Source organism: Equus caballus, chromosome 2 (assembly GCF_041296265.1).
Source record: "Equus caballus isolate H_3958 breed thoroughbred chromosome 2, TB-T2T, whole genome shotgun sequence".
NCBI classification, from domain to species: Eukaryota; Metazoa; Chordata; class Mammalia; order Perissodactyla; family Equidae; genus Equus; species Equus caballus.
The window spans coordinates 118,752,949-118,766,333 of record NC_091685.1 but is presented as its reverse complement, the minus strand read 5'-3'; the positions used below and the strand labels follow the sequence as shown (position 1 = coordinate 118,766,333).

General features: G+C 39.9%; 1 protein-coding gene and 1 long non-coding RNA gene across 51 annotated transcripts in view; one reads left to right on the top strand and one right to left on the bottom strand.

The window, feature by feature from the left end:
• Positions 1 to 13,385, bottom strand: part of CAMK2D (calcium/calmodulin dependent protein kinase II delta) — a 292,611-nt gene that overhangs the window by 10,790 nt on the left and 268,436 nt on the right. For all 50 annotated transcript variants that reach the window (XM_014737894.3, XM_070259745.1, XM_023636665.2 and 47 more), the window contains one exon: positions 346 to 421. In XM_014737894.3, coding sequence (XP_014593380.1) covers positions 346 to 421 — 76 coding nt within the window. The remainder of the gene's footprint in view (positions 1 to 345; positions 422 to 13,385) is intronic.
• LOC138923099 (uncharacterized) overlaps positions 1 to 13,385 on the top strand; it is a 42,460-nt gene that overhangs the window by 13,425 nt on the left and 15,650 nt on the right. The window lies entirely within an intron of this gene.

Genomic DNA, 13,385 nt, shown 5'->3' with positions numbered 1-13,385 from the left:
AAGTGCACTTTTTCACGTGCTTTCTGGTTTCCTGTGCCTTTGCTCTCACGGATGGCTCTGCCTGCCACGCCTTCGCTCAAACGGGAGTGTGGGTGGTTAGGCTTCTGCCCATGGACAGAAATTCCCAATCCTCCTATCTGAAGTCTTGCCTTCTCTCTCTGAAAGCTCAGATACACGTTTATTTCTCTCCTGGGGCTACTTAAGTCCTTACACCTTGAAATAAAGCTATTGTTGACATGCCAAACCTGGGGTAAAATACATATGAATTCAGGGACACTGAAGAATGCCTTCCTATAGAAAACACTGCCATCTGCATGAAAGCAAAATAAATGTGCCTCCACTCACGTGTAAGCTTCAAAGTCCCCATTGTTGATGGCTTCGATCAGCTGTTCAGTGACTTTGATGATCTCTTGCTTTCGTGCTAAAGGCAAAGATATAGAGTTGGGTGAGAATAAAGGACAAAAGCCAGATAAAATACTAGTCATCACTCCTTTCCTTAAACAGGGTATTACCATTTAGGACACATCCCTCGCAAAAGCGTACTGTTATTCTCTCCACAATCTTGCTGCTCAAAGTGCACAGACCAACATTATCTACCTCTTCGGCGAGCCTGTTAGAAACACATTCTCGGGTCCTACTCCAGACACACAGATTCAGAACCTGCATGTTAACTGGACCCTCAGGTGCTTCCTGAGCACCTTCAGTTGGGAAGCACTGCTCCATTCCACTGGTTAGCAAACAGTCGCCCAGAAGGGCAAGGCTTCATTTTTTTAATTAATTCTTATTAACTTTATCAACATGATTGAGTTTGTGAACATTTTTCTCTTAACCATTAACAAAAGTGTTATTAGAAAAGCTAATCTCAAAAAGTACCACTCTACTAATATCTATCCTCAGCGTATAGATGATATCTTGCATTGAGACATTTAACTTTCCTTGCATTTTTATACTGTTCAGCTCAACCAACTTTACAGACGCAGATGCCAACACTTTAACTGCCATCATATTTAGAGGAATGGCCTTCAGTAAACTCTGTAAACTGGAAAAGCAACATATGAATCAATACCATGGATGTAGGCAGATAATCAGCTGGAAGACCCCTGTACAGTGTCAACTCGAACACCAATCATGATTTGTCTTTCTTCCTAGCCCACAAGGGGCAAAATTATGAAGAGCTGGCTTGGCTCAAATCCCACCTATTCAGTAAATTCTTTTCTGATGACATCTGCCCCAAGTGTTCTTTCCGTTTTTGAATGCTTACAGTGTATCATTCACTCGGCAAGTAAGCACAGGCTAGATACCATGACAACTTCCTTAGTTAAAGCAAATTATTGCTTGTTTTAAATTGTTATCAAACTTTGTTCACTGTGTAACCTATCTTCCAAGTTAAATTAATAGGTCTTTGTGGGCAAAGAACATGTTACTTCTTTGTAACATCGAAAAAGCTTCACCCAATGTCTTTAGTGAAATAGATGCTCAGTAAGTTTGTGAATTTGATCAGCTCATATTAGTGATAACCTTTTCTTGATTTCAGAACACTATTCTCTTACTAATGAAATTGATGCATGAAATATTTAAAAAATTAAAGTTCCTTGAATTTTGTGTTAAGAACATTGTAGTACTTCCTTAAATGACTGGAAATTGGGAGAATCACAAAAGGTTATTTCCATTCTATCTTAATGAGTCAGTGAGGCTGCTGTTTATCACAGGAAAAGGTGAAGTCTAGTTTTAGTTTGTTACTGATTAGTTTGCATTTGTTTTTTTTAAAAATTTTATTTTTTCCTTTTTCTCCCCAAAGCCCCCCGGTACATAGTTGTGTATTCTTCGTTGTGGGTTCTTCTAGTTGTGGCATGTGGGACGCTGCCTCAGCGTGGTCTGATGAGCAGTGCCATGTCCGCGCCCAGGATTCGAACTAACGAAACACTGGGCTGCCTGCAGCGGAGCGCGGGAACTTAACCACTCGGCCACGGGGCCAGCCCCTTAGTTTGCATTTTTAATGAACCTGATCTTTATTAAACAGGTTTTAACCACAAACATGAATGTTTACGTTCACTTTCAAAACTCCAGGTTATCCAGGTTATAATAGTCCTTATTTAAAATAAATGTTCTGTAAACCTAACTTGACTCCACTGAGACTATCTTATAAAATATGATTTGTCCATAGAATGCTAACAATGTCAAGTTAGATAACAACAACAACAACAAAATCACCATATAGGTTAGATTTCATAGTTACATAATTAACTTTCATTTATATTACAAAAAGAAACATAACAGGGTTTCTTAGCTCCTATACAGATCTAAAACACTTCTTGCCCCATTCATTTGATTGATGAATATTCATAATATACCCAACATCAAAACATACTGACAGAAATAGTGACAGGGAATAATTCTGTAATGGGGATGCTGCCAGTGGCACATTTCAGCTTAATTTAGTTAGGCAATAAGAGCTTCATCTGTCTGTGGCCTCTACAGTATGAACATTTGGCAAAAACGCATGACAGCTGGCCCAATTCCGGAATATAAAGGACACTGGTGCTGAGGCGTTCAGAAAATGAGATTAGGGAAATGTGACTACCAGAACTCCCTCCTCAAGTTAAATCCTCCTTTGGAACTCACAGATTTCTTGGTATGCTACATGGCCAACAGGAAAAAACTACAGTTTAGAAAACAACGTCTGTTTTTTAAAACTAATGGAGAAGGAAGGAATGAACCTAAGATCAGTGCCCTTTGCAGAGCTTCATTCGGCTGAGACTCAGTTTACAGAGGGTGGAAAGTTCCGCGTCACTTTCTAAAGCTTCTGAAAGTCTCTGTTCCCTCATAAGCATAAACTGAATTAGCAACATCGAGTGTTGCTGGCCATCTCTCTCTCTGAATCACTGTGGAAATACTCTCTAGATCTTCAACAGTGGACATGCTACAACTGGAGTAATTTGTGTCCTGCATAATCAAAGCAATACAAATTGCCTTCTTCCTTTTCTTATGCTCAGAAACAATGTTGCTTTAGCTGGCAGGACAGAAGATGGGAATGAGCCAGGATGCTTCTGTGCTGCATCATCAAAAAGCAATGTGACTGTCTTGGCTCAGGAGGGGCCTGGAACGCAGTAATCTTTAGACTGCTTATTGCCCTGGGGCAAAGGCGCTGGAGTGAGTCACGGGCAGCACATGACAGCTGACTCTTTAAAGGAAAGCAGGAGGCTGGAAGTGAATCATTTGTATATAGTAGTCTACTGTGGTTGGACTGTTGCCACAGTGACCTACAGGAAGAGGGAGAGTTTGGTGCCAGCTACCGCTACTCCATCAGCAGGGCGGTTAAGGGACAATCACCATGCTAGATGCCTGGATGCCCACGTTCTGTGGAGAGGGGCCACTGTCACCTGGCCTTCCCTCTTCCTGAAGATCAAGTAATGGCCACTCGAGAGTCAAAGTGGGGAGAGCTTGTGCTGTCACTAATTACACAATGTGAGAGAGTAAAGCTTTCCCTGAATGCCAGAAGCTTCATTCACCTCAGAGCTAGCCATTTAATCACAGGGAACTGATTACCAAGAGATTTTATTTATAGAATTGAGGTGCTCAAGCCTATACCCACAGGTTCCTAAGTAGCTTCTGGGGATTTTCAGATTCCTAGGATAAAGGCAGGAGAGAGCAGCAAGTGGAGGGATGTCCCAGATTGTGAGTGCAATTACTTCCCAAGCAGTTATGCAAAAGAACTGGGAACACTGTCATGTTCAAATTCCTATTTTTTGGCTCTTTTATTGTTCTAAAGGCCTGGAAGAGTAAGATAACAGTGTGAATGAATGGTTGCAGTGTTTTTTTTAAAAAAAAGAACCCTGGGAAGTGAAAGTAATTATGTAATAAAACAACTGATAGAATTTGACATTTCTGAAGCATTATCAGATCTGAGCATCACAACAATGCTGTGAGATGTGCAGACAAACGTTATCTCCCTGGTTAATAGAGGAGTTCTTCCAGGCACTGCCCAAAGCTACAGTTTGCTGGGTCCTCCTCTCCACTTTGAACCCTTCCTCCTTTCACTTCTCGCCCGCTTTTCTTACCAATCCTCTGATCACATGATCTCACTCTCGTTGCCATGTTCTCTTTCTGAGCCAGGACTTTAAACGTTTCAATTCCTTTAAAGGCTCAGTTTGAGGCCTTCTTCTCGCCAGGTACCATATCCCTATGGTCCTGTCTGTACCAGGGTTTTAAATTGCCATCTATATCCCAATGATTCCCAAATTGTTACCTCCTTTCAAGACCATTTCCTCCAGGTCTGTGTGTCAGTGCCTATTTTGGAATCTCCGTCTGGATATCACAAATGTATCTTGAACTTAACATACCCTGAACTGAGCTTATGGACTTCTACCACTGCCAGCTTATTTGCTCTTCTCGGGATCTCCATCCTAGCGGATGGCAACGTCATCCATCCAGTTGCAGAAGGAGAAAGAGGCTTGAGAGTCATCTCTGACCCCTTCATCCCACTCCTCCCATACGATCTTTCCAGTCCTGTTGACTGGGCCTTTTAAGTGTCTTACACATTAGTCCACTTCTTTCCTTCTTAATCATCACTCTGGTCCAAGCATCCATCATTTCTTGTCCAGACTGAGTATCAAAAGAGAGACTAGGAAACCTTGCATTATCTGGACCCTTCCCATCTCACAAGACGTGTTCAAAGGCCCTTTTACTCTTTTCTCTCCACCCCACCCATAGTGCCTTCTCTCAGCAATTCAAAATGGCCATACTTCCTCCTATTGCCACCCTTTCACATAAGCTCTCCTCCTTTCTCGGAAAACTGTCCCCCATCTTTGCTTCCATTTCTTTTATCAGATCTCAACTCAAATATTATTTCTTCAAAAAAGCTTCCCCTAACCCTCATTGTAGGAGAGGTCCCTGAGTTATAAATTCATACATATCCTACACCTGCTGTTTAAAAGCACTTAGTACAACTGAATTTACATATTTATTTGTGTGTATTCGATTAACCAGTTCTTTCTATTACCTTGTAAGCTCCACAGGAGGAGGTGCCTCCCCAGTGTGAGCCAGCATCTAGCATGGCATATAGTCAATGTGTGAAAAATATGTGAATGAATAGTGGGTCCAGAACAAACTCAAGTGCTTTCTGACTCCCAAGCCAGTGGCCTTGCCAACATAATACCATGTTTTTCAGTGATGGTCAGACAGCCTTTAAAAAATTTGCACTGATAAATGGAAACAAGCATAAAGCAGCATGTCTTATTGTTTATTGACAAGGAGAGAAAATACTTTTCAACTTGCCTACTTTTCAACTGACCATCAAATTCCTCTCTCTTCCTGACTTCTTTATTTTTCTAACGCAACCACAATTTTACCAGTTTCCTAGCTCTAAACCTCGGGTTTCTTCTGGACTCTACTTTCTCCTTAGTCCCCACACTGAGTCATCCACGATTCCTATCATTTTTCTTTAGCAGTGACAGTGATGGTTCCCAGGGTGCATCCTCAGCCTCTCCATTGTTTCTTTTGCTTGCCCTTGGTAACCTCTTCCCTCCCTCTGGCTGTCGCTGACCCTAAGTCTTTCTGGGCTCCAAGCTGGTATTTGTAATTGGATTCTAAACATCCCCAGATGTCCTGGCATTTCAGACCTAGGGAGCCCCAAACTGACCTCAAGTATCTTCCTTGCAAATCCTGCTGCTTTTCTTGTATTTCTCATCTTGGACAGCGGCAGCGGCATCTACTCAGCGGCCCAAACCAAAAGCCTTGAGGCCTCCTTTCATTTCAATTCCTCATATAGTTCATTCTTCATTCACCCAAATCTTTCTCAAATCCATTTCTTCCTCTCTAGGCTCCTTGCCACTGCTCTGATGTGGGCTCAGAAGTTCCTACCCTCGTGCTCCAAGTCTGCTCCTGCGCCCTCTTCCACCCCACACTCCTTACTGCTGCAGAATCATCCTCTACAGAACAGAGCTGACCATACCCCTCTCCACCGTCTGGAAGCCAAAGCCCAAACTTGTTTGTTTGTTCTTTAAAGGTCTTCCTACTCTAGTTTTCTAGCTTCGTCTCCTGACACATCTTTTTGCCCAGGCTCCCATATAACCTATTCTACAGCCACACCAAGGGGCGCACTCTTTCTTCAACTAGACCCGGCTCTTTGATAACTCTGTGCCTTTCCTCTCACTATTCCTTCTGCCTGGAGACACTCCTTCTTTGGTCTGGAAATCTCCTCCAATACTCTGCTCCGAGGTCACCTCCTTTAGCCTCTCCTGAGTGCTCCAGACCAGCTATTTGACCTTACTGCAGTCCGACCAAAGCAGTATCACAGGATGTTCATATATCTGACGAGGACTTGACCACTGTCTACCTTCAACACTAGTACTGAGTAAATGTCTGTAAATGCACACACATATGAATAAGTAAATTCACGGACAGATAATGTACATAAAGTACTGTGTAAAACATGGGATAAAGGCCAAGTGTGTAGGGGAGGATGACCCTGTCTGAGGCAGTCTGGATGTGACTGTGCTAACTGAAGGGCACCTGTGGATCTTATATCCTGCAGAATGCCCACCATATGTGAGGCCACAGCACCTTAGACGTCAAGGTAACCTGTACAGCTCTGGAAAGATACACGAGGCATTTCTAGATGATGTTTAAACTTCTTTCAAGAGAGCTGAGTGCAGAGAAAGATCCCAGTTATTTGAGCTTGAGCTTCTCAGATGTTCAGAGTTGGGATTTATCAATTTGCTAAGGTGAAACTACATAATAAAGTTTCTTCAGGAGTCTAGCAGCCCGCAGTGAAACTTGGGCTAGGAAATGAACCGAATTTACACGTGCAAGCTGATCTTCACTGAAATCTTAGCAGAACATTGCATACCGAAACCTTTTAGTGAACTGCGCCTAAAGACTACTTATTCAATGATCAAAAGTTGCACAATTAAAATAGTTGTTGAGCTTTTTGTGGGTGTATGATCTTAGTGTAGCAATTCTGCCCATTTACTCATTGTCAGTATGTATTCTATCTAATGTGACTGCTGCTGCCTTTCTCAGTTATGGGCACTTGGCTGCCTGAGACTTGAAGGACAGGAAGGTTAAGTGACTTGTTCAAGTCATCCAGCAAATTCAGAAGCTGTGCCAGGGCTGCAGCTTTATTTGGCTGAGGTGCTGTACGCTGTTTAATTCCCTAATCTATGTTCCTTCCCAGCCCACAGTGCCTAATTCAATATTTTGAAATCATAAACTTAAATGAACCACCTAAATGCCTTTGAACTTCCTCTGGCAAGGTGACTGGCTACTTAACTACTGGGCCAGGTTGTGATTAATAATTACCCCAATTTCACAAAACTGGGTGCCCCACGGTTTTATTGTCTTTTTCCATGCTGTCATTAACAAAAATAACTCTTGGGAACAGTTATTATCTTAGGCAAATATACAAATTAGAATCATTTTCATGCCTCTGGTATTTTTTTTTAGAAAAAGGTGCCTATCAACTCAGCTATGTTTGGAGTTTCCTATGCAGTTAACGGCTTGTGTCTTAGTGACTTCATTTCTATTTCACTAATTTGATATATTAGTTAACATTCAGGAGAGTAATTTCCATTATTTTGGCTTTTAAAATCAAAGCCATTGAGGATTCTGGAATTGATTGGTTTAATAATCTATAACATTTTATTCAAATATAAGACCAAAAATTACCAAGTTTCTATTCAAGAATGATTTCAAGAAATTTGTAAACCTCACTTATTCAGAAGTTCCCTGTTCAATAACATCAACTATTCAGCCCTTTAATCTCTAGAAGCCTCCAGAATAAAAAAGAAAAATTAAGGGGCTGGTCCAGTGGCGCAGCCGTTAAGTTCGCGGTGGCCTGCGGTTCGCCAGTTCGGATCCCGGGTGCAGACCTACACACCGCTTGTCAAGCTGTGCTGTGGCAGGCGTCCCACATATAAAGTAGAGGAAGATAGGCATGGATGTTAGCTCAGGGCCAGTCTTCTTCAGCAAAAAAGAGGGGGATTGGCAGTAGATGTTAGCTCAGGGCTAATCTTCCTCAAAAAATAAAAAAAAAAAAAGTAAAGTCCTCTATTAAAATAAAATTAAATTATTTAAACCATCTTTGTATTTTGCTCTATAAACTAACTACTCTTAGTTTCAAAGCATAGTTAATTGGAGAAGAAGTACTATTAGTCTTAGTCTTGTTAAAGTGCTATGGCCTGACCATAAATGATTGCCAAATATTTAGGAACAGGCAACTCTAGCATTGAGATCATTTAGTATAAGTAAAAATAGGTTTAGATTTTTAAAAAATGTTTGTGAGGATATCACTGGAATATAAAATATGGCCATGTCATTCCTAAAATGGACTCTGGATCTGAAGATGAAACAAAATATTTACTATTTTTTAAAAAATTAAGGGATGTGTGAAGTATTTTTATAAGGTTCTTAATAAAAAAATGGCATAATAAAAGTTTTAGTCTAAGGAAACTATATATGGTTATATAGAACATTTGCTTATATGAAAGAATTCAGCCAAACCATATTAAAGTAATTGGGTAATGTTCTGCCGCGCCCAGCTGACTTGCAGAAGCTAGAAATAGCACAACATTACGAACACTACTGAGTATTTTAAGTAGTAAGATGTTTCATGAATCAGATAGGTGTGGTACCACTTCCAGTTAAGAGCTGATGACATGGAAACAAAAGATTTTAAGAAACTAGTTCAAAGATTCATACCAACTACTTGGATTTAAGATGAAAATTGTAGTTCTCCTAGCATTCAAGTTTATAAACTTGCCTGATAAGAGAAACACTAAGCATTCTCAAGGGGTATCTCTCTCTTTCACTGCAGAACCAAGGTGAAAGCTATTTTCTTAAAAAACAAAAATCAGACTTGGAAAAGAGACAATTAGACTTGGGATTTTTAAATATTTGGAAAGTTCTTTTTTGCATTTTTTGGTTTTGTCATGAAGGAAATCCAGCTTTCCCCAAATCTTGGAACTGTAACGATTCCAACTAACCCCTCTGATCAATTTTACATGGTATTAGCCCGAACTGGGCATTTATCTTTCAGGTCAAAGGTAAATGTCAAGTGTTAATGCTCTGTCCTTCAGCATGAAGAGCCAGAAGTATAAAATATTGAGAAGGGTTAAAATTCTGTGTAACCAAGAGAGGGGGTTTTCACTTTTTCAAAGATTTCTATTGCTGTCGTTTAGCTTATTATTAATTTTATTTTAAATAACTTTTTCCATTCCTTTATAAAAAGTATAAAATTTGAGTTTAGTAAAAAACAAAATTCAATATATTCTTGGGTAAGTTTGTTTATGACTACACTTTCCTGAATATTTCAGCTGATAGATTTGTGAGTGCTCCCTTGGATCAAAAATGCAGGAAGAGCTGAAGAGCATGTCCTCTGTGCTACAAAGCCATCATATATCTTTGTTAGTTTTGCAAAAAGTAAATATAAAAAACAAAAAGGGGGCCAGGCTGGTGGCCCAGCAGTTAAGTTCGCACATTCCGCTTCTCGGCATCCCGGGGTTCAGTGGTTTGGATCCCGGGTGCGGACAGGTGCAGATGGGTGCGGACGTGGCACGCTTGGCAAAAAGCCATGCTGTGGCAGGCGTCCCACGTATAAAATGGAGGAAGATGGGCATGGATGTTAGCTCAGGGCCAGTCTTCCTCAGCAAAAAGAGGAGGATTGGCAGTAGTTAGTTCAGGGCTAATCTTCCTCAAAACAAAAACAAAAACCCAAAAACAAACAAACAAACAAAAAGATCCATCAAAATTGACTGAAGTGTGATGTCCTTGGATTAGTTTTTTGAGAAAGAACTAGGCTGACTATAGGAAGAATATGAAAAAATGATATTCCGTCTGCACATTTATTGAGCCTCACTGATATTTTTAAAGGTCTTTTCCCCTTGTTTCCAGGTTCACACAAGCTCTTAGTCTTGTTTCTGTATTTCTCACCTCAGTCTTGCCTCAAGTGAACCTCAACTGAGGCTGAAGCTAAGCAGGTTTATGACCCACCATTTACAGATATTTTAACCATAAGAATGTCATTTCACTTTTCTGTAAGTGAAACACTTCTGCTTATCCCATTCCCCTCAACAAGACTGCCAAGCTAACAGGGTAGATCTTACTACCACCCAAGAATGTGCAGCAGCATCTCCTGTCATTGTAATCCCATACTTTCTAGCTCATTCTCATCTTTAGCAGCTGTAAAAATAGCTTATGCTTTTATTACAAAGTCTATCCTTGTCTAATCCAGAGCTTCCAGAATCAATGAGTGCGAATTGCAAGGGCAGATCAGGTTATCTAGTGAAGTCAGAAGAGGCCAATTCACAAAACGTATCATAGAATCCAGAAAATTAGGGAACTAGTGATTTATGATACATCCTAGAACAAATGAGAACGACAGCAAAATGTTGTTAGTTCTGAAATATATGGTTCATAAATTTAATTTTTACTGTAATTACATTGGTTAAACCAAAAATAACTTTACTGGGCCTGTAAAATTTGGCCAAGATATTCCAACAAGTACTTTTAAACTAATTTCCTAAGCTGAAATGAGAGCAGCATATCCCAGAGCTGAACTGGGTGCATAGAGTGCCAGTGTGAGGTATCACTTTAATAAAGAGCATCTGCCATGAGAACTCATTTAAGAACTTCTGGTCTAACGGGATATTTTCACCCTCCCAAATGAAGCTTTGAAAAATGCAGTAACTAATCATGGAAATGACTCTTGGTCCTGGGAGTCTTATGACTGCTCTCTGCCAAATGCATGGGGACGTCAGAAGAGTAATAGGAATTCCTATCATTTTCTGTGTGTGTGTGTGTGTGTGTGTGTGTGTGTGTGTGTGTGTGTGTGGTGAAAATGGGACGTCATTTTCCTCCAAACCCAGTAAATCTTGCAAGTTGTGACAAACCATGGTAAATTTATCCAGACTGACTAAGCTTTAAGTTCTATCTTAGCTTACTCTGCTTTTTATTTGTAAAGGTTATGAATGAAGAGCTTCTATTTCTTGAAGACAGACTTAAATACACAATCTTGTATGCTCACACTGTTTCTATATTGGTCAATATACCTCTCAAAAACCACACCAGTCTCTCTGAAGTAAGCGCGCTCTCTATCATTAAAGGCCATTGACCTTTTCAGAGGTATTTCTCTACTGCTCAGGAATAGCTTTACATTTCTGTTCACCTTAACTTCATATAATGTGATACAATATTTGATTAGGATACTGCTATAATTCTGAGCAAAGTAGGCTGGGATACAGTAAAAATACTCTATATTCAACATAGATACCGTTGCCACAAGTTATTTTCCCCAATCAAAAACATTCTTTAGTTCAAAATGAAAACAAATGACATTTTGGAGCAGCATTTCTTTCTTTTCTTTCTTTTTTAATTTGAAAACACACAGTGGCAATGGGTTTTTGTCTATTACCCAAACTTTTCTTAAAATTCGAAATTCTTCCCTTCACCTTTGCCACCTGTGTTTTGCTAGATAAACATACTGTAAATAACCACACGTAGGGAGGTTAATAAAGAAACCAATGATCCTGTATTACGAGCTATTTCAAAAACAAATAATAGGTCTTTCACACTTAACTTGTCAACTTCTATCAAGATGGCTAGTGTCCCTTTGAGGACACACTGGACTGGGCAGTCACAGTCTCCAGGAGGGACATTTTATGTTATGATTATTGAGATAGTTTGCTTGAGAAGTGTTTAAATAGCTTTGCATAAATATGCTCCTTTTTAAATATGTATTTTACTTTTGTCCAAAACAATCAGTCTACATACTTTTCTTTTACTCACAATGGGCACAATCAAGACACAGTAAAAAATGAGCCAATTTTTCAAAACACTTGTAAACATCCAGGGATAAAAGGATCAGTTTAAATGAGGGAAGACTGAGTCATCACTTAAAACGTTATGTTTAATTAAAAACAAAAATATGTCTCTGAACTCAAAATCTTAAGAGTTTAAACAAAATTAACTTAATGCAAAACCTCCTAATTAATTCATTAATTTATTGAGCGCCTACTATGGAGGCAAAAAACAGTGACTTAAAATAAATAAACCAATTGTTTAAAATTCTTCACAAGTTAAGCGAATACTGTTACCTTAAAAGCTATAAAAATATACTGACTTCAGTTTTGAAGCAAAAATGAATTTATTTTTTGTACTTGGGCAGCTTCTAGGTTTGTTTATGTATGTAGATTGACAAGATTCTATATGTTGGTCTTAACATATACAGATGTGTACCCACTTATCTAAAATAGATGGTTTGGAAAATAGAAATGTTGATGCTAAAATAAAAAACACAGGTCCCCTTAGACTTATGGACTGTTTTAACAGCGAACCTCTGTGCTTGTATCATCTACTTATAGGAAAGAATGGCCAGAAATAGCATAATTTTACTGAGTAACCATCATGGGCCAGGGCTTATACCAGGCATTTCACAAACATTCTCTCTGGTCAACATGGCCATGCTTTGTTATTGTTATTATTACGGGTTGATTTGTATGAAATTCTCACTTTTTAAGGTACTGAGATATTATTATCTCCACTGAGCATATGACTCAGAGAGGTTTACAAGAGCAGCTGGACTGCAGAGCCGGTCAAAGGCTGGGCCAGGCTTCACACCTCCTGTGTTTGGCATCAAAGCACATGTTCCATCCAAACAGGAAAGATGACCCTGTGGCTTTTTAAATTTGCATTCTCTGTATTTTTAGCTCCCAAATTATGGGGTTGGGGTGGTCAGGGGACATGTGGACAAAAGCCTATGCAGATAGCAAGTTGTGATGTGATCATAACTTTTGGAGAATTCTAGTCTTGTTAGTCACTGCTGGGACATGGCATGACTGGCATCCACTATGCTCCCTTCCTCCACCAATTAAGTATTTATTATTCCTACTATTGTCAAACACTGGTCTAGTACTGTGGATATAGCTGTGGACAAAACAGACAAAACCTCTGCCCCGAAGAAACGTACATTCTCATAGAGGAAGAGAGACAGTAAACAGTACATAAAATCAGTATTTCAGGTAACAAGAAATACTAGGAGGAACGTAGAGCAGAAGAGGATGGGGGTGCTGGATTTGGAGGGACACATTTTAAAACAGGGTCATCAAGGAAGATCTGAGAGGCTAACATTTGACTAGAGACTAAAAAAGAGAAGAGGCAGCAAGCCATGTGGAGTGTGTATCAGAACCTACCAGGCAGGGAATGACAAGTGCAAAGATCCTGAGGCAGGAACATATCCTGCTTGATAACGTTTCAGGATAGTATGCCTGAGAAATCTTACAGGAGGTGAGGTCAGAGGGTAAAGGAGACATGGCTGGGGGAGGTCCTGATTATGGAGGGCCTTTTAGTCCATTCTAATGGCTTTGGGGGCCACTGGAGAATACAGAGCAGAA